The sequence below is a fragment of the Nyctereutes procyonoides genome, unplaced genomic scaffold, assembly GCF_905146905.1.
Source record: "Nyctereutes procyonoides isolate TBG_1078 unplaced genomic scaffold, NYPRO_anot_genome, whole genome shotgun sequence".
Classification (NCBI taxonomy): domain Eukaryota; kingdom Metazoa; phylum Chordata; class Mammalia; order Carnivora; family Canidae; genus Nyctereutes; species Nyctereutes procyonoides.
The window spans coordinates 83,196,172-83,217,275 of NW_026575146.1; the positions used below are offsets into that span (position 1 = coordinate 83,196,172).

Below are 21,104 nucleotides of genomic sequence, written 5' to 3' on the forward strand. Positions count from 1 at the left end.
GGGCATGCTACTGACCCAGGGCCCTGGGGGGAGGTGAGGCGGGGGTGGGTGGGGGCTCAAGTCGGTCCCCTGCCTGTGTAGCCTGGGCCCTGGGGAGCCTGGGGATGGGTGGGGTGAGCAGCAGCCCCAGTCCTCTCAGGAGGCTCTGAGCTCACACACGTGCCCCTGTGGGCCAGGTAAACAGGATGGGTGCCTGGGTCAGCTGCTCCCTCCCACTCATCCCCTGGGGGTGGCTGGCCCGCCCAGCTCCATGCTCCGCACCCAGCTTTCTCAGCCAAGAGCAGCCCGAGCGCTGAGACGCCCTGATGACCACTCTCGGGCTGGCCACTTCCTTGGTACCTGGGGTTCCCACTGAGGGCAAGCTCACAGCTCCCAGACTCTGGGCTGGAAGGTGTGGGAGAGTGTGAGGACAGTCACCTTTAGGTGGCGAATAGGAGGGAAGAAAGATGGGAGAGACAAAGGCCACCAAAACTGAGAGAGCAAGGTCAAAAAGGGCACCTGCTTCTCATCCCGGTGCGCCTGGCCCAGGCTGGCTTACACCTGGCGGGGGTGGGGGGGAGGTCCTGCTGCACTGGATTCTCTCCGCTTGCCTCCTGGTTGGGTTGGGTCCTGCCTGTGGTTCCTTTCTCCTAAGTCCTCTCCACACCACTACCTCTAGGAGACACCAAGCACCTATCTCCTCAGATGCCCCCATCTCCACCCTGCGCCCCAAATTCCTGGGGTTGGGAAATCGGAACACTTTTGCACCTGCCTCATCCCGTTTCTTCCTCCCCAGTGCTCCGGCTCCCTCTCTGTTTCAACACAGACTCTCAGACTCACAATTATGGCTCATTACCCTATCGGTGGCTGGTCCTGAGTCACGAGGGAGGGACTCTGGGCCGCCCAGCCGTGTCACCTTCTCCCAGGCCACAGTATAAGGAGTAGCGGCAGGGAGGAGGGCCCTGGGAAGGCAGGGGAGTCTGGGAAAGGAGAGAGAAGGCTGCGGACTCAGAGAGAAGGAGAGTAAGTCAGGAAGAAGAGAACAGAGGAGGGCACACAGACACGGAGGAGGTGGAAGGGCAAAGAGAAGAAAACTCGGGTGGGAAGAAGACAGGAGGGAGAGGAGTGAGGCAGAGATGAAGTCAAGGGGCTCCCTGGCCTGCCTCCTGCTGGCCCTGTGCCTGGGCAGTGGGGAGGCTGGCCCACTGCTGAGAGGAGGGGAGAGCGCCGGAGTGGGTGCTGGGGAGGCCCTGGGACACGGGGTGGGATGCCTCGGACAGGGGTGGAAATGCCATTAGCCAAGGAGTCGAAGAGGCTGCCGGCCAAGGGGCTGGAGAGGCGGCCGGCCCTGCAGCCCGGGACGCCGTGGGCCATGGCATCGGGGAAGCGGCCCGTGCCCTTGGAAACACCGGGGGTGAGGCTGGCAGACAGGTGGAGAACGTCATTCGACATGGGGCCGATGCTGTCCACGGCTCCTGGCAGGGGGTGCCCGGCAGCGACGGTGCTTGGGTGAGTAGCTCCGGGCGAGGAGGTGCGCGGCGGTGGGCAGTCGGGGTGAGAACCTTGGCAATCACTGCGAGGATGGCTTGGCCTCCTACGTGCCGCTATCCGGGCTGGCTTCCCTCCACACCACGGTGCATCCGCCTCCATCACGCTGGGGCCCCTCTCCCTGCCTTCGTCCTGCTGTGCCTGCCCTCCCGGTCCCAGATGGGGAAGGTCACCCACACTCAGGGTGGGCATGTTGTTCTTGCAGGGAACCAACGGCCAGCCTCCATCTGGAGGCCACGGCATCTTTGGCTCCCAGGGTGGCTCTGGAGGCCACGGCCAGGGCAATCCTGGAGGTCCAGGGACCCCCTGGGGCCAGGGATATCCTGGAGGCTCAGATGGCAGCTTTGGAAACCACCCTCAGGGAGGCTCCTGGGGCCAAGGAGGCTCTTTCCCCTCGGGGACCAACGCTCAGGTACAGCAACCACCTGGGCCCTGATGCTTGCCCCCCTCTTGCTCTTCAAGACCCCCCCCAATGTGTCCCTCATCAGGGGGACCCACACCAGCCTCCTCTCTGCAGGGGCCTGTGGTCCAGCCTGGGTACGGCTCAGTGAGAGGCAGCAACTCGCATTCGGAGGTAAGGGGGGGGAGAGTCTGGGGGAGAGGCCGTCCGGGTGCTGGGTGTGTGGGACAGAGAGTAGGACAGACGAGGAGGAGAGGATGGAGGATGGGGGTTGAGGTACCAGGCAGATTGCACAGGGAGGCCGGACGGGGGAGAGGAGAGGGACAGGCGTGGGGAGAGACACCTGGGCAAAGGGGGCCAGGCCGCAGGAAGCCGGAGGGCCCGGCCTGTGGCGACGGCTTCCACGGAAGCCTGGAGACTCACCTGTCCCTGGAAACTTCCCTCCGCAGTGCACTAACCCCCCACCATCCGGCTCGGGAGGCAGCTCTGGCCACTCCGGGGTAAGAGGATGGGCGGGCGGAGGCACTGGGCGCAGGGAACCGGCCCCAGCAAGAGAGGGAGGAGAGGGGGGAGGCGGTCAATCTTCACTCTGGTCCCTTCCTGCCCCTCAGGGAGGCAGTGGCGGTGGCAGTGGTGGCAGCAGCGGCGGTGGCAGCAGCAGCAGTGGCGGCAGCAGTGGCGGTGGTAGCAGCGGCAGTGGCGGCAGCAGCGGCGGTGGCAGCAGCAGCGGCGGTGGCAGTAGCAGCGGTGGTGGCAGTAGCAGCGGCGGTGGCAGCAGCAGCAGTGGCAGCAGCAGCGGTGGCAGCGGTGGCAGCAGTTACGGGCCCAGCTGGGTGAGTAATGCTCGGCCGCTCCACCTCCGTCTAACCCAGGATTCCTGTTGGCAGAGCCCACTAGAGCCGGGGGTGGCAGAGGGAACAGGATGCTGCTTGGGGAGCTCCCAGGAGACCTGGGGGCTGCAGGGGGAGGCCTGTCACCCATGCGGAGACAGAGACACGTACAGAGCTGGGGTGCAGGCGACGCTGATGAATACAGGGCACACGAGGCCCCTCTAGGGCTGAGGGGCCAGGAGGGGACCACGGCCTGGCAGCCAGCCTCGGGCGGCCCTTGGGTACCCGGGAAGGGTCTGGGAAAGGGCTCAGGCAAGAAGAGGGAAGCAAGAGGACAAGGCAGGCCACATAAGTGGCTTTAACTGATCGCTCCCCATACTACCTGCTTTCTCCCCCAATCCAGGACCGTCCCTTAGAAAATTCTAGGAATTTTGATCAGAGCGGCTACTCAGGCTCCCAGGTAAGGACTCTTGGGGTCCCTTCCTCTGTCTAGGTTCCAGAAGAGGGAGGGGTGAGGAGCGGGAGGGGGAGGACAGAACGGGTCCTCAGGTGGCCGGGGTCAAGGCTCTGGAGAAGTTAGGCTCCCGAGGTTTTTCACTTCTGGCATGTGGGGGGGGGGAAGCCCACAGCTCAGAATCCCCAAACTGTCCCACATTTCCAAATACACTTGGCCACACCTGTCCTTTGTGCTCCGAATAACTTCCCGCAGTGGCCGGTGGCTAGTGGCTAAAGATGGGAAGAGAGGGAGGTTGGGCAGAGGGGAGCAAAATAGATCGCTAAGGCCCTGGCAACTATTTGGTCCCCGTCGAGTCCTTTTAAGAGCCTCTGTGGACTCTTGCTCTCCGTCGCAGGGACACAATACCCGCAGGGACACAATACCGGCTCTTCCTGGGGGAGCAGTAGCAGCGGAAGTGGTGGCGGAAGTGGCAGTGGAAATAAACCCGGGGTGAGTGTCTGCTGAGCGCACACCTGCACGGATCTGCCTCCTGTCTCTGGAGGGGAGGGGGAATTAGGGGTGCTGAGGCCTCTTGGATGAGGGGGGAGCTGGGAGAGCGATGGTCAGAGCTGAGAATGGGGTTGAGGTGGGGCGGCTGGGGGGTAGCCTTGGGGCTGCAACGTGGGGGCTGGGATTGCCATCTGGGTGGCAACAGAGGGAAAGCTGTCCCTCTCTCTCCCACAGTGTGACAGCCCAGGGAATGATGTCCGCATATCCGGAGGATCTGGGGGTCAGGTGAGAGCCAAACTTGGGACTGCGCCCACCTCTAAGGCTAACCTCCATCGCCGCCCCCTTTTGTGGGGGAAGAAACCAACCGCTTACCCCTACAAATATTAACAATCTCCAAAGTAATAATTAAGTGCAAACCCTTGTGTGATGTGCCTCACTTTGTACGGTGGGCGGGGCTGTGAAAAATCACATAGAAACCAGCCCTTTTGGAAACAATCATTGCAAATGACCTGCACCCACCTGGCCAGTGAGCAGAATGCAGTGGCCTCTTTGACATCTGGAAACTGGGTTTGGAAAGTGCGTGCTTCCCTCCTAGTTATTCTGGAAGTCTGGGCTTTCTGTCAGCCCCTGCAGCACTGACAAGAGGAAATGTCACGCTATGGTCCCCACGAAGCACCTAGAGGTCTTGTGAAAATGCAGCTTCTGAGTCAGCAGATGCGGGGTGGGGCTGAGATTCTCGTTTCCACCAGGTTCTGGGCAAGGCTGATGCGTGCTGGTGTGAGCGCCGCCGTGGGGAGAAGGCTCCCTGAATATTAGGCTCCTCGGATGTTAGGGATCCTAACCTCTATGGGTAGACAGGTGTCAGGAAAATTCCCAGCTTGTGAGTCTATTTCTAGTTTTTTATGTACCAAAGTCTTCAATATGTAGTCAAATACACTAGTCTCTTCTATGGCTTCTGCTCTTTCCTTCTAGAACTATGAAGACTTCTATAATTTCATTTTTTTTCCTATTTAACTCTTTAATCTATCTGGACTTGACTTTCCTGTATTCAATCCAGTCCCATTCCGCAGTTCAGCTCGACTTACCCCACACCTTGGATCAGAGCAGTGTGCTTTCTTATGAAGGGAAAACCGGATAAAAAGAGAAGGTGGGAAGGGGGCGGGGAGAATCAGCAAAGTTTAACGAAGTGCTCCCCGCACCCCCAAATACTTAACTGGTGTTCCCAGACACATGCATTGAATTATTCACACCACTGATGTAAACTGTCACTTGTAAATGCCTTCATATTTTGGGAGAGTTTCTGGGAGTTCTATTTTGTTAAGGTGACTCATCTGTTCTGTGATGCTACTTTCTTTATGGCACATTAACAGCTGCCAGTACAGTCCTCCTTTGTTGCCCGTCTTCTCCAGTGTTTTCTTACCAATTCTTAAACATTCATTCTTTTACATGAACTCCAAGATTATTTTGACCAGTTCCAAAAGAGAGTTCCACAAGGAGTTTTCAAGGAATTGTATTAAGCCAATACATAGATGTGCAGGGATGGACCTAAGATCTAAAACAATGATCTCTGTTGCACTGTCTCATCCCTCAGGGCTTCGGAGGAGGACAGGGAGGTCCTGGCAGCTCTGGTGACATCAGGGTAAGGAGACGACAGGCCTTGAGAGTAGAGGCTGGTGGCGGGAGATGGGATGGAAGTCAACTTTGCAGTAGCAACGCTAACAGAGCACACAGTCCCGCATCGCAGGCCGGTTTTGATCTTAGCTCGGGGAAGTCATCTCAGTCCTGGGCAAGTGGGACTCAAGAGGCGCCTGCCTCTAACTTAGGAGGAGGCGAACCAGGCTACTTCACTGACTCTCCAGCCAGTGTCACCTTTCTGACCAATGCAACACATCCACCCAGATTGCGTCTTGCAATTCGAATCAATTTAGTCCAATTTTGTCTGCCTCAGCACCAGGGGACAATTCACTTTGGTGGCAAAGGCCGTTCCTGTTGGGTTTTGGGCAGTTTGCAGAAGTGAATAGAAAGAGATGGTTATGCTGCCAATGAGGATCGTAAGTGAGCAGCAACCCAACCCACAGGAAGCTGAAGCAAGGTTTGCCAAGGGAGATGGGGCTACCCGGGGAGAAGAGCCTCCCTGGGGCCCTGGGGAATCCTTGCTGTGTGCCTGCCTCAGCCCCGATTCAGGAGCCTCCTGCCCACATCCTGCTGGCCTGCTCTCTCATCCTTCATATTCCCCGCTTCCCCACTGACTCTTCATTTTCTCTCTCTGCAGGAAATAAGCAAAGAGGGTGGTCACCTCGTTGGGGGCCCCCAAGACAATTCTCAGGTGAGCAGGGATGGCTTTAGGAGAACACTGAGGGGTGTGGAAAAGAAACAGGAACTTCAGTATCTTTTCGCAAGCTGCTCCGACTCTGTGTCGAGTGACCAGACTAAGACAGGGGTCTGGGATCCCTGTCTCCTTGGTTCATCCATTCTCTCCCTTCTTCATTTTTTTTTTTTACCTCCCTTCTTCAAACTGTGATCATCATTGTGTATTATCACTGCGAGGGGAAACATAGCCAAAAGTAACAGGAGAACGGTCAGGGGGCTATTTTTGGAAACCATACTTAAGAAGGGTTGACAAGTGGAAAGCAGTGACCTCTGAGTTAGAAGGCGGGGGTTCAGAGGACAGCTGTCTCATCTGTCATCTGAGCATCTTCAGGCAGGGCAGTCGATCTTCTAAGCCTGGGCCTCCTCCTGGGTAAGACGGGGACGGCAAAACCTAACCTGCGTAACCCCCCAGTTACTGCAGAGCTTTCCGCATCATAACCAGCCCGGGTGGTTCAGGATCCGGACGCTGGAGTCCGACAAGGAGACAGATCCTGAGGCACGCTGCTGGACGGCTCTCAGTTTGCTTTCCTCACCTGTAAAGTAGAGACGTCTCCACCCAGGAATGTGGCAGGATAAGGCACCAGGCCAGGTGCACGGTGGGACTACACATTAGCTCCTAGCAGTGTTTTGGGGGACAGGTGACGGGATGGGGAGCAGAATAAGAAGAAGATTCAAGGGACTGGACAGGGTCACTCTAGAAACAGGTGGCAAATCATTCGGGGAAGGTGGGGTTCCTAGCTGCTGTGTGAAAAGGAGAGCAGGCCGGCTTTACACAGAGTACACAGAGCTTGAGCAAAGGCAGAGACGGTGGGCCAGGAGCAGGGTGACAGGCACAGGCCTTGAACATCAGTCCCCCACCTTCCTACCCAGTGGCACGGGTCCAGTGGAGGAGGTGAAGCTGTCAGTGGGATCAATACCTTGGTGAGTGGAGGCATCACCCCACCTTGGGCCGGGACCATGTCAAGCGATCCCTGCCTCCCCGCCTGACTCCCAGAGCTCCTGCCTCCGCCTCTTGCTCACGGGGTGGGTTCCTACTCTCATCTCATTTCTCTTTGGTTCCTTAGAACTCTCAGACATCTGCTGGGCTCTTCAACTTCGACACTTTCTGGAAGGTGAGTTTGGCAAGATTGCTCCGCTCACTTTGTTTTGGAAAAGCAAACCTCTGTTCCTCTGCCCCGCAGGCTGAAGTCCTCTTTCCAGAAGGACCGACCACCAGTGGTGGCCCTTGACCTCTTGCCCCAAGGCCCTGAACTAATTACTTTACAACTCAATTTGTCATTTTCCATTTTTTTTTCCTCTCTGCAGAATTTTAAATCCAAGCTGGGTTTCATTAACTGGGATGCCATAAACAAGGTAAGGGCTGGAAGGTCGTGCCATTCCGATCTTCATGGGAGAGGGAAATGGAGAAGAAGCTACCTGCTAACCCCCACGTGGGAAGCTAGGGAAATGATGATGGTACCGGGAGTGTTTTGTCCAGTGCACAAAAAAAAAAAAAAAAAAAAGAGACAAAAATAAAGAAGTAGGGGGCAGAGCGAGAAGGAGGTGGGAGTTTGGAAAGGGCCAGGAGTCGGGGATGAGAAAGGAATGGGCCTCTTTTGTGTCTCAATGTGCAGACTGAGCAGGTGTCAGCCTCAGTTTCTCCTTTGAGATCTGGAAGGTTAAGGGGAGAGTGAGGAAGCCTCATCCTTAGGACACCACAGAGGTAGCAGAGGCAGGGTAGGGGATGCACTGAACAGTCAGGGGGAACTCAAGAGCCCAGGAGGACTGATGCCAGGAAAGAAGGGAAGGGAAGTGACTAGGTACTCAGCGCCTGCTGGGTGCCAGACTTTCTGGGCCCTGGGTGTGCGTCATCTTAGGAGGCACTTAGAGCCCAGAACCCCCCTTCTTCTTCCTCCTGCCCACCCCTCCCACATTCAGGGGAACCCCTGGCCAGGCTGATTTGACACCCAAATAGCAGAGGCACCTCCAGAGTAGAGGCGGACCCACAATCCCAGCACCCACCAAAGGCAGACGTTGCAACTGGCAGACCACTGCTGTGCTTTGTTTCATTCATTGTTTTTGTTTTGTTTTGTTTTGAACACTATGAATTAGCTGCCAGATTTTAAAAACTGAGAGCTTTTACAGAATGACTTGAAATTCCAGTCTCTTGAAAAATGTGGCAACACTGGGCCCTCTCTGCTCAAGCTCCAGCGGGCAAGAGCTGAACGGCGCTGCTTCTCTCCAGCAGCCACATGCCCGCTGCCCACCGCAGTGACCCCGAGTAGCTCAGTTTCTGACCCTTTGCACAAAAGAAGGGCGGCAAGGAGCCCTGCCCTCTAAAATTCTTGGGGGAAACAAGGCGGTGGTCCGCAGGGAGGCGGAGAGAGAGCCCCATGCTCAGGCAAGGCCAAGTCTGCGCCTTGGGGAGTGAGGTGGGAGAGGGTGAGATGCTGGAGGCAGAAGTTCCCAGCTGTGCTCCACTCAGGTTTGGATGAAAATGATGAAAATAAACTGTTTCTGTTTTATAGAGAACGGGTGTCTGGCAGGGGTGAGGCTCCTTGCCGAGGACCGCGGGGAGACGAGTCCCCTGAGTACGAGGCACTTAGGGTCAGAGGCACAGACTGATGCTTCCCCAGGGGCCAGGAAGGCAGCAGACATTCCTGCACACCTAGGGGGGCAGTGGAGGGGGCGCTCACAGTTAGGATTCACTGGGGGCAGTTCCCCGGGAGCAGCTCTAGGAGGAGGGCCAGAGAAGAGGGGGAGCCCATGTCCTTCACAGGGAGGGAGCTGAACACTGGGGCCAGAGGGAGCAGTGCCAACAGGGGCCGATACGGAACAGTTCCTGCCAAGTATGAGGTGTTCCATTGCAAACTGGAATATCTGGATTTGACTGGATGACAGCCGTGGGCAAAAAAGATCCCTGCAGGTTTCAGGAGCAGAGAGGCCTGATCCACCCCTGCTTGGCCCATTAAGCCCTGAACTCTTATTCCTTGAGCTCCTTCTTAGAACTTACTTCTTTGCCCAGGACCAGAGGAGCTTTCGCACCCCGTGACCTTCAGACAAGGAGCTACCAGATGGATGGGAGCCCCCCTCCCACCCCTTCTTAAAACCCCATTATCCACCGCTAATTGCAACCCTTACCCTTGAAATAAACCTTAGCTGCCCCACACTCCTGGTCTCTGCTCCTTTCTTAAGACTCCACTGTTGCTTCAGGGGGGTTGGAAGGGCCAACTGCAGCCCCATGGCTTCGGGAAATGGGCTGGGGCTGGAAGGGCAGGTAAAAAGGCGGGAAGCTCTGAGGGCAGGTCCTGGTCCCTAAGGTTTCACCGCAGTGGCCTTCTGCCAGAGGCTGGGGAAGCAGGGAGACTGAAGAGTGGGGTACCTGTGCTGGGGGCGGGGGCCTGGTTAGTAGCTCCAGAGATGTAGCCTCTCTCTCCCTCTGCTGCCAGACGGAGTTTTCTGGTGTCCCTAAAAGTCACCCAGCTTCCCCCCAGACCTTAGCCACAATTAAATTCTGAAGGCTGAGCGATGGTGGTGGCGGGAATAGGGGCATAGGTGAGCAAGGGGCCGGGCTCCCAGCTCACCTGCACCCTACCTTTCCTCCGCAGGGCCAAGTCCCACGCCCCAGCACACGCGCCCTGCTCTACTTCAGCCGGCTCTGGGAGGTAGGAGAACTCTCACTTTTCAGAGAACTAGGGATCCTGGTCATCTGTCCCTCTCCCCACCTCCCTCAAGCTCCAGCCCACCTGTCACAAAATCCGCCCTCTTTTCATTTTTGAGATGGGCAATCTCACCCGAATGCCATCCGAAGTGCTAACACCCTCAACCTCCGGTATGCTTATCTTCATCTAAACCCAAACCACACCCAGGCGCCCAAACCCACTCTTGCACATGAGCGTGAAACTTTCCAACAAGCTGCCACACTCCCCACTGAGGCCCACTCACCTCTTCTCCTCCCTCCAGGACTTCAAACACAACACCCCTTTCCTGAACTGGAAAGAAATTATTGAGGTAAGGGTAGCAGAACCTCTTGTTTTGGGGTTAGGAAGCTCAGATCCAGGGACGGGAGGGTCTGGGCTCTTGGCACGGGGCGGCAGCTTCAGTCCCTGTTGCTGACTTTCCCCACTGAGGGAGGGCACCTCCCTCCCTTCCCACTCTCCTCCCTTTCTGCAACTGAGTGGGGGTGGGGTAGGGAGAGGAGCTGTGAGTCACTGGAGAAGGTGTAGGGTGGGCGGTCCCCCCTGGGATAAAAGCTGAGGCCGAGGGCTGGGGCCTCCAGAGGCACAGGAACATGAAGCCAACCACCATCTCCGCTCTGTTGCTGCTCCTGCTGGGGGTGTCCTGGCTCAGGGGGAGCCACAGCTGGGTGGGTACTGCGGGGTGAGCAGGTGGTGGGGCCTGAGCCGGGGGCCTCTCTCAGGACTGGAAAAGGGGTGTCAGGGAGGACAGCTGAAAGGAAACTAGAGGCCTTAGGGGAGCAGGTCAGGCCATGGTCAAGTGTGAGCAGGTGCAGCAGGTCGGAATATCCGGGTTCTGGGAAGGATGGGCAGGACCTCTGGGTCCTGCAGAAGGCCACATCTAGAGTCTGCATGGCCATTGGCCTTTGGGCACAGAGGCCAAGGCTGCCCACTCACTCATGCATGTGGGCCAGGCATGTGAGGCTGGACGGTTGCCGGGGAGGGGGGTGAGCGGGCAACAAGGGTGGAGGTCAGGGCCTCAGATCAGATGCATTTTGTCACGCACTCATGAATGACCGATGTGGCCATGTCATCTGATGGAAAGCTGATTTTTAATTGTTCGTAACTAATGTAAAAGTGCAGACCAAACAAAAAATGTCTGGAGGCCAGTGGTCAAGCAGCTTGTGACCTCAGTGTTAGGCTAAGAGTGGGGCTACGGTTCAATGGGAGTGAAGTCAGAGTTAGGAGGAACATCCTACCCGTGTGTGTGTGTGTGTGTGTGTGTAGAGGTGGGAGTCCTGAGTGGAGAAGTGGTGGTTGCAGCAACTAAACTTCTCCCCTGCTGCTGGGAAGCTACCCCTGGCCCTGCCCGTGGAGGGGAGATGGCCCATGCACCTGTGCTGCGGCTCGCGTGGCTTCGAGGGCTTGCCTGTATTTCTCCCCCTTCTCTCTCTCTCCGTGGGCCGCGAGCCAATCTAATCACCTCACTTTGCCTCTGTTTGCTGAGGACAACAGCCCTCCTTCCAGGAACCCTGCGGGAACAGTGTTTGAGAACAGGGATTGTGGGGCCAGGGAGGAGCAGGGTTCTGTGCTGGCGGAAGGTGGGTTGGGGCTGAGGGCCGGATGGGCGCCAAGGGAGCCTGTGTGGGTACCACTTGCCGTTCCTGCCCAGTCCCAGGCCACGGCCTCGCTGCAGGTGCACCGGGGGGCTGCCTCGCTCCCGACACTGAGTGTGGAAATCTGTCCTGTATCTGTCGGGTCATCAGTGTCCTCCAGGCTCGCTGCCTTCTCTGGAGGCAGTGCTGGTCCTGGGCCGCAGAGCGGGGTGCGGCGGGGTGCGTGGGTGCTGGTGCTCCCACGGGCGGGCAGAGCCTAGGTGGCAGGTGGCGCGAGCCCCACGAGTGTGGGAGGGGCCCAGAAGACCTCGGGCAAGGACACCCTCACCGCGGCCCTCTCCCTTCCAGGGGGCTGATGCGACTTCGCTCCAGAAGAGGTCGGGCGGTGCCGGTCAGGTGAGTCTCTGCCCTCAGGCTGCCTCCGAGGGCCGGGCCCAGGCCCTCTCGGTCTTGTTCTCGGGCTGGCCCATCTGACATTCTCTCTCCTGCACACCCCCCTTTCTGTCGTTTTCTCAGTCTGGCACAGGATGGCAGGAGGTGGCAGCCGTGACTTCCAAGGTATGACATCTGCCACCTGAGCACCTGACTCAAACCTCACTGGTCTCCTGGTCTCCTGCCCTCATCCCCCAAGTAACCCTTGAGGAGCTGGGAGAGGTGCCGGGGAAGGGGGAGGCAGGGCCGTGCGGACTAGGACCATGAGGGAGGTGAGGCCATGGGCTCTGGCTGCCTGAAGATTCTATGGGAAAACAATGCATGACACACGGAGGGAAGGCCGGGGGCTGGGAGAGAGGTCTGGCCCAGGCCGGGAGGCGGGTGCTTATTCCACCAAAATGCCCTCATCCCTTCTCTCCTACCTGCCCGCCCCTCCGCTTCCTTCCACAGAACCCCTATAACCAGCAGGCATACCCTACTCCCGCTGGCGGGCAGTACTCAGCCAAGATCCCCTCTAAGGTAAGACTCCCTAATGCCCGGTTTCCCCACTGGGGTCTCTGCATGGGGGCGAGGGAGGGAGGCTTTCATGGCCAGTCTTAGCTGAGCCTGAATCCTGCTCATTTCGAAAGTCAAAGTCTCATCTCTCTGCCCCTGGGGAGGGAGACTCGGGCTCCCTGAGAGCTGTTTGGAGTGGAGGTGGAAGGTCCAAGGTTCCTCACTCCCACCCACTCAGAAAAAGTTACAGGGGGGCAGCGGCTGCATCGCACGCCCTGGAGAAAAATGGGAACCAGCATCCTCTCAAATAGGGACATATGACTCTAAAAAACCCTCACATGACACACAGCACAACAGGCAGCCTTCCCTCATCGTGTCTGCTCTCTCCGCCTCCTTGACTGCTGTGAACTTTCGTGGGAGGGGGGGAGAGTGAGAGGAGGACACGCGAGTTAGGGGAGGCTTTTCCCACCAGCTTGTGTTGCTGGGAAAATTAATGCTTCGCTCCACAAAGGAAATTAACAGAAAAAAGAAAGAACAACCAAAACCCTGAGAACTTTATTGCGTTCAGTTGCAAAGAAAGCAATCTTATAAATCCAGTAAGTGAATGTGCTAAATGCTAATGAGGCCGGTGAAGAAAAAGCAGGTGCTCTTTCCCTCCATCTCTCAGAACCAGGGAGCCCTGGCCCTCGGGGCTTCTACCGAGAGCTCAGGAGCCACTCACTGACTGGAAGCAGGTGAAGAAGCAGTCAAGGCCGCCCATGGGTGTCCACTCGCCCATATTTGGGGCCGATTTCTATCCACCCAGCAGGCAGAGGGACACCTACCTACCTACCTACCTTCTTTTCACTCTGCTGGGTCAGTGTGTGCTCTTCTTGGGTACAACGTACTTAGGGTGATAAATCTACTTCGAAAGAAAGTCTAGGGGCTGAAAGTCCACCATCAGACTCAAGGACCCTTGAGATAGTCTTGGTCTGAGCTGCCCGGGCCACTGGGCCCTTCCTGGGCCCCGAGCACGTGGCAGATGCCTCTGTGGCCCCACATCACCTCGTCTGATCTCTCTTTACAGGGGGGAGTCACACCTTCCTCCTCGGTGAGTAGTGGGGCAGGGAACCCGTGGCTCCTGGGAGAAGGGGTGTGAGGCCAGAGGTGTGCGGGGGGCCAGGGCCACGGCCACTCAGCCATTCTCCTCGTCCTGCAGGCTTCCCGGGTGCGGCCTGGCCTGCTGCAGTGGGTGAAGTTCTGGTAGGTGAGTGTCAGAGGGAGCTGCGCCAGCCTGATCCAGGGGCCCCGCACGGCCACCCCAGGGGCAGGCCTGGGATCTCGGCATTTGCTTTGCTTTGGGCGGATGCTCTAAAGGCATCGAGGAGGGGACCCCCACGTGGAGCAAGACTCACAAGGAAATGACCGAGGACACATGTGAAGTACCCGCTGATGCTGAGGGAAGGCCGGCCAGAGGCTGGTCGTGCAGGGACAGCTGGGGAGAGGCGGGGGTGGGGGGGGCGCGACAGTCGGGTCTGGGGAGCTGCAGAGAAAGGCTCAGGGGCAGGAAGAGTGAGTCTCCAATGGGGAAAGGGTGATGGATTAACTTGGCAGAGGGGCAAAGTCTGTCTTACGGAGGTGCAAGAGTGAGGGGATGTGCAGGTGAAGCATCCCCCCCCCAAGAAACTGTGGGAGCGCAGAGGCTGGAAGAAAGGACCCCCGGGTTCAACAGTCACGAGTAGCCATCTTCTACCATTTGCTCTTTTTTCTTCTAGAAAATTATTTCCGATCACGACCGAGGCCCCGACCAACGTCAGTGGTGAAGGAGGCCAACCGCGCCCCGCCCCCAGCTCTCTCCCTGCGTCAGGCTTGGTCTCGGTGCCGACACCTGCTTTTTCCAGGTTGGGGACCTGGTCTGTCTGTCCGTCGTTTCTTCCAACGGCGCTGTGGTATCTCCTTGTCAGCAACCTCATTGGACGAATCTGCCACTTTCCTCACCTACTCTGTGTTGTGACCTGAAGTCACTGTGACAATACTTCAGAAGAAGTTTCCTACTGTTGAGTTTCTTTGTGGAAATAAAACATAAATCTTGTTTCCTTAAGATTTCACACGCTGTGTTCTTTCAAATTATGCTGATGGCCAAGATCAGGGAGGATGGAGGTGATTCAGGGGCAGATAACTCGCCTTCTTGCTGAGTGGTAGACCAAATGGGGGGCTAAGACAGGTAAGACCTGGGTGGCCCTGTCAAGCAGTAGCTAGTTGATCCCACTGTGCCTCAGTTTCTCCATCCATCAAAAATCACTTGGCCCACCCTGTGCCTGAATGCCATGCCCCCTGCAGCTGACGCACTCACAGGTGTTTTGCTAGCTTGAAAAGGCAACAGGGAAGTGGTTCACATCAGGAGGAGGGAGTAAAGAGGTTTTTCAGGAGAGGAGGTCCACCCCAGAGGGTCAGGAAGGGGGCAACAATAGCAGGATATATGCCTCAGCCTTGTAAACACATGGAGGTATGGATGAGGTGGTGAACTTAGCAAGTTGTGGGCAAGTGGCTCTTACCCCAAGCCCGTGCCTTATCATATGCAGTGTCTTTGGGATGCAGACAGAGTGGTAGAAACTTCTACTCCATTAATGTGCCAAGGAAACAGGCAGAGGTTCTTGGCACAGGCCGAGCCCAGGCTTATCCCAAGCCTAGGAACTCTGCAGATAGGCCTGGAGAGTCTGCATTTGAGTCTCTGAGTCAAAGTCCCATCAAGGCCATGTCATGTGCCCGAATTAGGGAATCCCCACCACTCATCCCTGACATCCCTGCAGGGACCCAGGAAGTAAAAGGAGGGCAGGAAGCAGCCTGTCAGCCCAGGTGATTCCCTCTGAGACTGCAAGGCACACACAGCTCTCCTGTCTGCCTTGGTCACTGCTCCATCCCCAACACTGACCACAGGGCCTGGCACAGGGTGGGCCTCAAATAGTTGATGAATAAATAAAAAAAGAAACCTGGTCCAAAATGGATTTGGGGAAGCTGTTTTGATCAAACCCGTCTGGGTGAGAGAAAGATGAGGACTATTCCTTTGCTTTGCACCCTACTTTCATTTTGGCCTTAAATTGGGGCCACCACTTTATAGACACACCTCCTTGTATCCTGCTCTGCTCTATTGCATTTTGCAGATATTACATTTTTACAAATTGAAGGTTTGTGGCAACTTTGCATCAAGCAAGTCTCCTGGAACCAGTTTTCCAATAGTATTTGCTCACTTCATGCCTCTGTGTTACATTTGGTAATTCTGTCAACATTTCAAACTCTTTCATTATTCTGATATTTGTTACGGTGATCTGCGATCACTGATGTTTGATGTTACTATTATTAATTACTGTGGGGCACCACAAACCGCACCTATATAAGACAGCAAACTTAATCCATAAATCCTAAAAGTAGGGGTGCGTTGACTACTCTACTGACTGGCTATTCTCCTGTCTGACTCCTCTCCTTGGGTCTTTCTATTCCCTAAGACAACAATATTGAAATTAGGCCAATTGGGGTGCCTGTGTGGTATAGCCAGTTAAGCATACTACTCTTGGTTTTGGCTTGGGTCCTAATCTTGGAGTTGTGGGATTGAGCCCCATGTTGGCCTCTAAGCTCAGTAGAGAGTCTGCTTAGGATTCTCTCTCCCTAACACAAAGACTTCTAACTCTGGGAAATGAACTAGGGGTGGTGGAGGGGGAGGAGGGCGGGGGGTGGGGGTGAATGGGTGACGGGCACTGAGGGGGACACTTGACGGGATGAGCACTGGGTGTTATTCTGTATGTTGGTAAATTGAACACCCAAAAAAATTAATTTATTAAAAAAAAAAGCGGAGGTGGGCGGGGGGTGGGGGTGACTGGGTGACGGGCACTGTGGTGGGCACTTGAGGGGATGAGCACTGGGTGTTATTTGTATGTTGGCAAGTTGAACACCAATAAAAAATAAATTTATAAAAAAATAAAAAAAAATAAAAACAAAAGGATTCTCTCTCCCTTTGCTCCTCCCCTCACTCTGGAATAAATAGATAAATCTTAAAAAAAAAAAAAGGAAGAAAAGAAATTAGGCCAATTAATAACCCTACACTGGCCTCTAAGTATTCAAGTGAAAGGAAGAGTTACATGTCTCTCACTTTAAATCAAAAGCTAGGGGTGCCTGGGTGGCTTAGTTGGTTAATCAACTGCCTTCGGCTCAGGTCATGATCTTGGGGTCCTGGGATCGAGTCCCATGTTGGACTCCCTCCCTGGAGAGGGAGTCTGCTTGTCCCTCTCCCTCTGCCCCCTGCTTGTGCCCTCTCTTGCTCTCTCTCTCTCTCAAATAAATAGATGAAAATCTTTAAAAAAAAATCAAAAGTCAGAAATGACCAAGCTTAGTAAGGAAGGCATGTTAAAAGCTGAGATGGACTAAAACCTAGGCCTCTTGCTCTAGTTAGCCATTTGTGAATGCAAAGAAAAAGTACTTGATAGAAATGAAAAGTTCTACTTTAGTAAGCACATGATCAATCAGAGAGCAGTCTTGTTGCTGATATGGAGAAAATTTCTGTTCAAACGAGCTACAACATTCCCTTAAGCCAAAGCCTGATCCAGAGCAAGGCCCTGGCTCTTCAATTCTGTGAAGGCTGAGAGAGGTGAGGAAGCTGCAGAAGAAAAGTTGGAAGCTAGCAGAGGTGGGTTCATGAGGTCTAAGAAAAGAAGCCATCTCCAGCACAGAAAAGTGCAAGCTGAAGCAGCAAGTGCTAATGTAGAAGCAGCAGCAAGTTACCCAGACGATCTAGCTAAGATAATTCATGAAGGCAGCTACACTTAAGCATTAGATTTTCAAATAGATTTTAAAATATAGATTTTCCTTCTCTATTGGAAGGACACACCATCTAGGACTTTCATAGCTAGTGATAAGTCAATGCCTGACTTCACAACTTCAAATTCCAGGCTGAGATCTACTGCTCAGGAAAAAGAGAGAGAGAGGGGGGGGGGGAGAGAGAGAGAGAGAGAGAGAGAGAGATATTCCTTTCAAAATACTGTTCACAGACAATGTACCTGGTCACCTAAGAGCTCTGATGGAGATGGATGAGATTCATGTCTTTTTTTTTAAGATTTTATTTATTCATAAGAGATACAGAGAGACAGAGGCAGAGACAGAGGCAGAGGGAGAAGCAGGCTCCAGGCAGGGAGCCTTATGCGGGACTTGATCCCAGGACCCTGGGATCATGCCCTGAGCCAAAGGCAGATGCTCAACCACTGAGCCCCCCAGGCGTCCTGAGATTCATGTTTTCATGCCCACTGGTACCATTCAATTCTGCAGCTCATGGATCAAGGAGTCATTGTAACTTTCAAAGCTTATTATTTAAGAAATATATTTTATAAGGCAATAGCTGCGAGAGATAGTGGTTCCTCTGATGAGCAAAATAAACTGAAAACCTCTTGGAAGAGATTCACTGTTCTTGATGCCATTAAGAATGTCTGTGATTCGTCAGAAGATGTTAAAATATCAAGGAGTACAGGGATTTGGAAGAAGCTGACCAAGAAAGACCAAAGCCCCTCGATGACTTTGAGGGGCTCAGGACTTCAGTGGAGGATGTCACTGCAGATGTGGTGGAAACAACAAGAGGGCCTGAACGTGGGACTGAATTGCTGCATGCTGAATTGCTTCATGATCAAACTGAAGAGATGAGGAGCTGCTTCTTATGAATGAGCGAAGAAAGTGGTTTTTTTTTTAAGATTTTATTTATTTGTGTGTGTGTGTGTGTGTGTGAGAGAGAGAGAGAGAGAGAGAGAGAGGCAGAGAGATAGGCAGAGGGAGAAGCAGGCTCCAAGCAAGGAAGCCTGATGTGGGACTGGATCCTGGGACTCCGGGGTCACGCCCTGAGCCAAAGGCAGACACTCAACCACTGAGCCACCCAGACATCCCAAGAAAATGGTTTCATGAGATAAAATCTACTCCTGGTGAAGATGCTGTGAAGATTGTTGAAACGACAACAAAAGATTTAGAATTTGTCATGGATTTAGTTGATAAAAGCAGCAGCAGAATTTGAGAGGCCTGACTCCAATTCTGAAGGGAGTTCTACTGTGGGTAAAATGCTATCCAATAGCATCACATGCTAGAGAGAAATTGTTCAGAAAGGAAGTCATCTGATGCATCAAACTTCATTTTGTCTTAAGAAACTGCCACAGTCACCCCAGCTTTCAGCAACCACCACCCTATCAGTCAGCAGCCATTGACATCAAGGTGAGACCCTCCAGCAGCAAAAACATTACACTTTGCCGAAAGCTCACTTGATGGTTAGCATTCTTTAGCAATAAAGTTTTTCTTTTTTATAACTTAATTTCTTTTTTAAGGTTTTATTTATTTATTCATGAGAGACACACACAGCGAGAGAGAGGCAGAGACACAGGCAGAGGGAGAAGCAGGCTCCATGCAGGGAGCCCGATGTCGGACTCGATCCCTGGACTCCAGGATCACGCCCTGAGCTGAGGGCAGATGCTCAACTGCTGAACCACCCAGGGATCCCAGCAATAAAGTATTTTTTATTTTTTATTTATTTTTTTTAAAATTTTATTTATTTATTTATTTATGATAGTCACAGAGGGAGAGAGAGAGAGGGGCGCAGAGACATAGGCAGAGGGAGAAGCAGGCTCCATGCACCGGGAGCCCGACGTGGGACTCGATCCCGGTCTCCAGGATCGCGCCCTGGGCCAAAGGCAGGCACCAAACCGCTGCGCCACCCAGGGATCCCAATAAAGTATTTTTTAAACTAAGATAAGTATTTTGTTTTTTTTTTAAGGCATAATGCTATTACACACTTACTAGACTACAGAATAGTGTAAACATAATTTTTAGGTGCATTGGGAAACCACAAAATTCATTTGACTCAATGGGGTGCCTGGGTGGCTCAGTTGGTTGAGGATCTGACTCTTAATTTTGGCTCAGGTCAGGTACTCAGGTTGTGAGATTGAGCCCCATATTTGTCTCTGTGCTGAGTGTGGGGCCTGCTTGAGGTTCTCGCTTTCCCTCTTCCTCTGCCCCTCACCCCTGGGCTCATGCACACATGCACGTACACTCACTCACTCAATCAATAAAGGGGTGCCTGGGTGGCTCAGTTGAGTGTCTGACTCTTGGTTTTGGCTCAGATCATGATCTCGGGGTCCTGGTATCAAGCCCTGCATTGGGCTCCAGTCCAGTTGTGAGACTGAGCCCCACATTAGTCTCTGCACTGAGCGGGGAGCCGGCTTGAGGGTTCTTTCTCCCTCTCCCTCAGCCCCTCCCTCTGCACAAGCAGGTGCTCTTGCTCTCTCTCTCTCTCAAATAAACAATTCCTTAAAAATATATTAAAAATAAATAAATTCATTTAACTTATTTTATTGCAATATTTGCTTTATTGTGGTGGTCTGGAACTCAATCTGTAATATCTCCACGGGGTGTCTGTCCTCATCTTGGATTTCAACTGTGTAGGGAGGGCGCCTTGCAGTACCTCCTGGAAGCCACAGGGAGGAGAACCCAGCTCTCCCAGGGCAAGATGCTCAATTCTTTGGCTGACTGACAGCTGGCTTCCTGGAGTGTGGGTGATGAATCAGAAAGAGCTAGACTCAAGTCTCCTGGAGTCAGTCCCTGAGGGATGAGGGAGAAGCTGAGGTGGTCAACATGGTTCTAGACTCTCAGGGTTTTTCTGGTCCAAAAGGCTCAAAGCAGCCCTTTAAAGTTCAAAGTGTCATCTGAAGCAGGCAAAGGCCCTCTGGTGCAAAGGACCCTCTAATAAAAGGGTAGGATGTCCCTTTCTCCTTCCTGGGGCTCTGAAGCAGCCTCTGACTTTCATTTTTCCCTAAAATCCATTCTTCCATGACATCCAGGAAGGATCCATCCTCAGAATCCTCCACAAATCCCAACTGCTCACCATGGTTTGGGGATGATTGGGTTCTGGCCTTCCTCTCCCCTGTCAACCCAGAACTGCTGGGAGAAGCTTTCAAGGAACACTGCTGCCACCTGTCCCTGCAACTCAATGTCTTCAGAAGACTGGAGCTTTAACTGCTTTAGGTTTATATTAAAATATCCACCCTCAAGCCAGTTGAACCAAGGATACTGACCTGATTGCAATCATATCGCCACTGTTTTATTTTCTCCTCAGAACTTGTCATTCTCTGAAGTTATCTTGTTTCCTAATTTTTAAATTAGATTATGATATGTCTTCTCCGCCTGAACATAAGCTCCACAGGACAGGTACCTGATCCATCTTGAATTCCCAGTGCCAAGAGCCAAAGTGGCTGCTCAGTGTTTGTGAACAGAGAATGGGAAGAGGAATCAGGATTAAGTGGGATTGATCCAGGAAGTCTTCCTGGGAGAAGTTTAATGAGCAAAAGCTACACGGGAACAAAAGGTGGGTGGCAAAGGAAGAAACCAGACCTGCTGGACAACGTGGCTGCTTTCTTGGGTGTGATAGTAACATTGGCAGAGGCGCAGGAAAGGAAGGGACATGCATGTCCCAAATTCTGCCTCCCAGTACTCCATACCCCAGCTCCCTTTCTCTTCAAAGATTTTAGGCTTTTCACCTAGGTATTCACCAATATTCCATGGCCCCAGTGTGCATCCCTTCAGATCCCACGTTTCCTTTCTGAAGCCAGGAGGCTGGATCCCAGCCCCTAGGTGTGTCTGTAATGTAGCAATCAGGGCTGGGCTTTGCCTCCTACCTACACTCAAGTTCTGGCAGATATGGGGTGGGGTGGGGGTAGGCCTGTGGGAAAACAGGGGTTTACTGGTATTCTCAAAGAGGAAGAGGAAACTAGAAGAGCAACTGGACTTGGAGATGGACTGATGCAGAGCCAGGCAGTGTGGCTCTGCCTGACACCATTA

General features: G+C 53.9%; 1 protein-coding gene across 1 annotated transcript; it reads left to right on the forward strand.

Moving 5' to 3' along the window:
• The first annotated feature begins 906 nt into the window (after positions 1–906).
• DMKN (dermokine) lies at positions 907–14,352 on the forward strand. Its single transcript, XM_055311178.1, is given in 22 exon segments — positions 907–1,261; positions 1,263–1,488; positions 1,733–1,939; positions 2,045–2,101; positions 2,377–2,427; positions 2,539–2,760; positions 3,161–3,217; positions 3,626–3,703; positions 3,938–3,988; positions 5,295–5,342; positions 5,976–6,029; positions 6,944–6,994; positions 7,138–7,185; positions 7,379–7,426; positions 9,661–9,717; positions 10,016–10,063; positions 11,694–11,741; positions 11,862–11,903; positions 12,228–12,296; positions 13,339–13,362; positions 13,471–13,518; positions 14,027–14,352. Coding segments are annotated over 21 exon segments (1,680 nt in total). The 5' UTR covers positions 907–1,115; the 3' UTR covers positions 14,027–14,352.
• Positions 14,353–21,104: the final 6,752 nt, after the last annotated feature.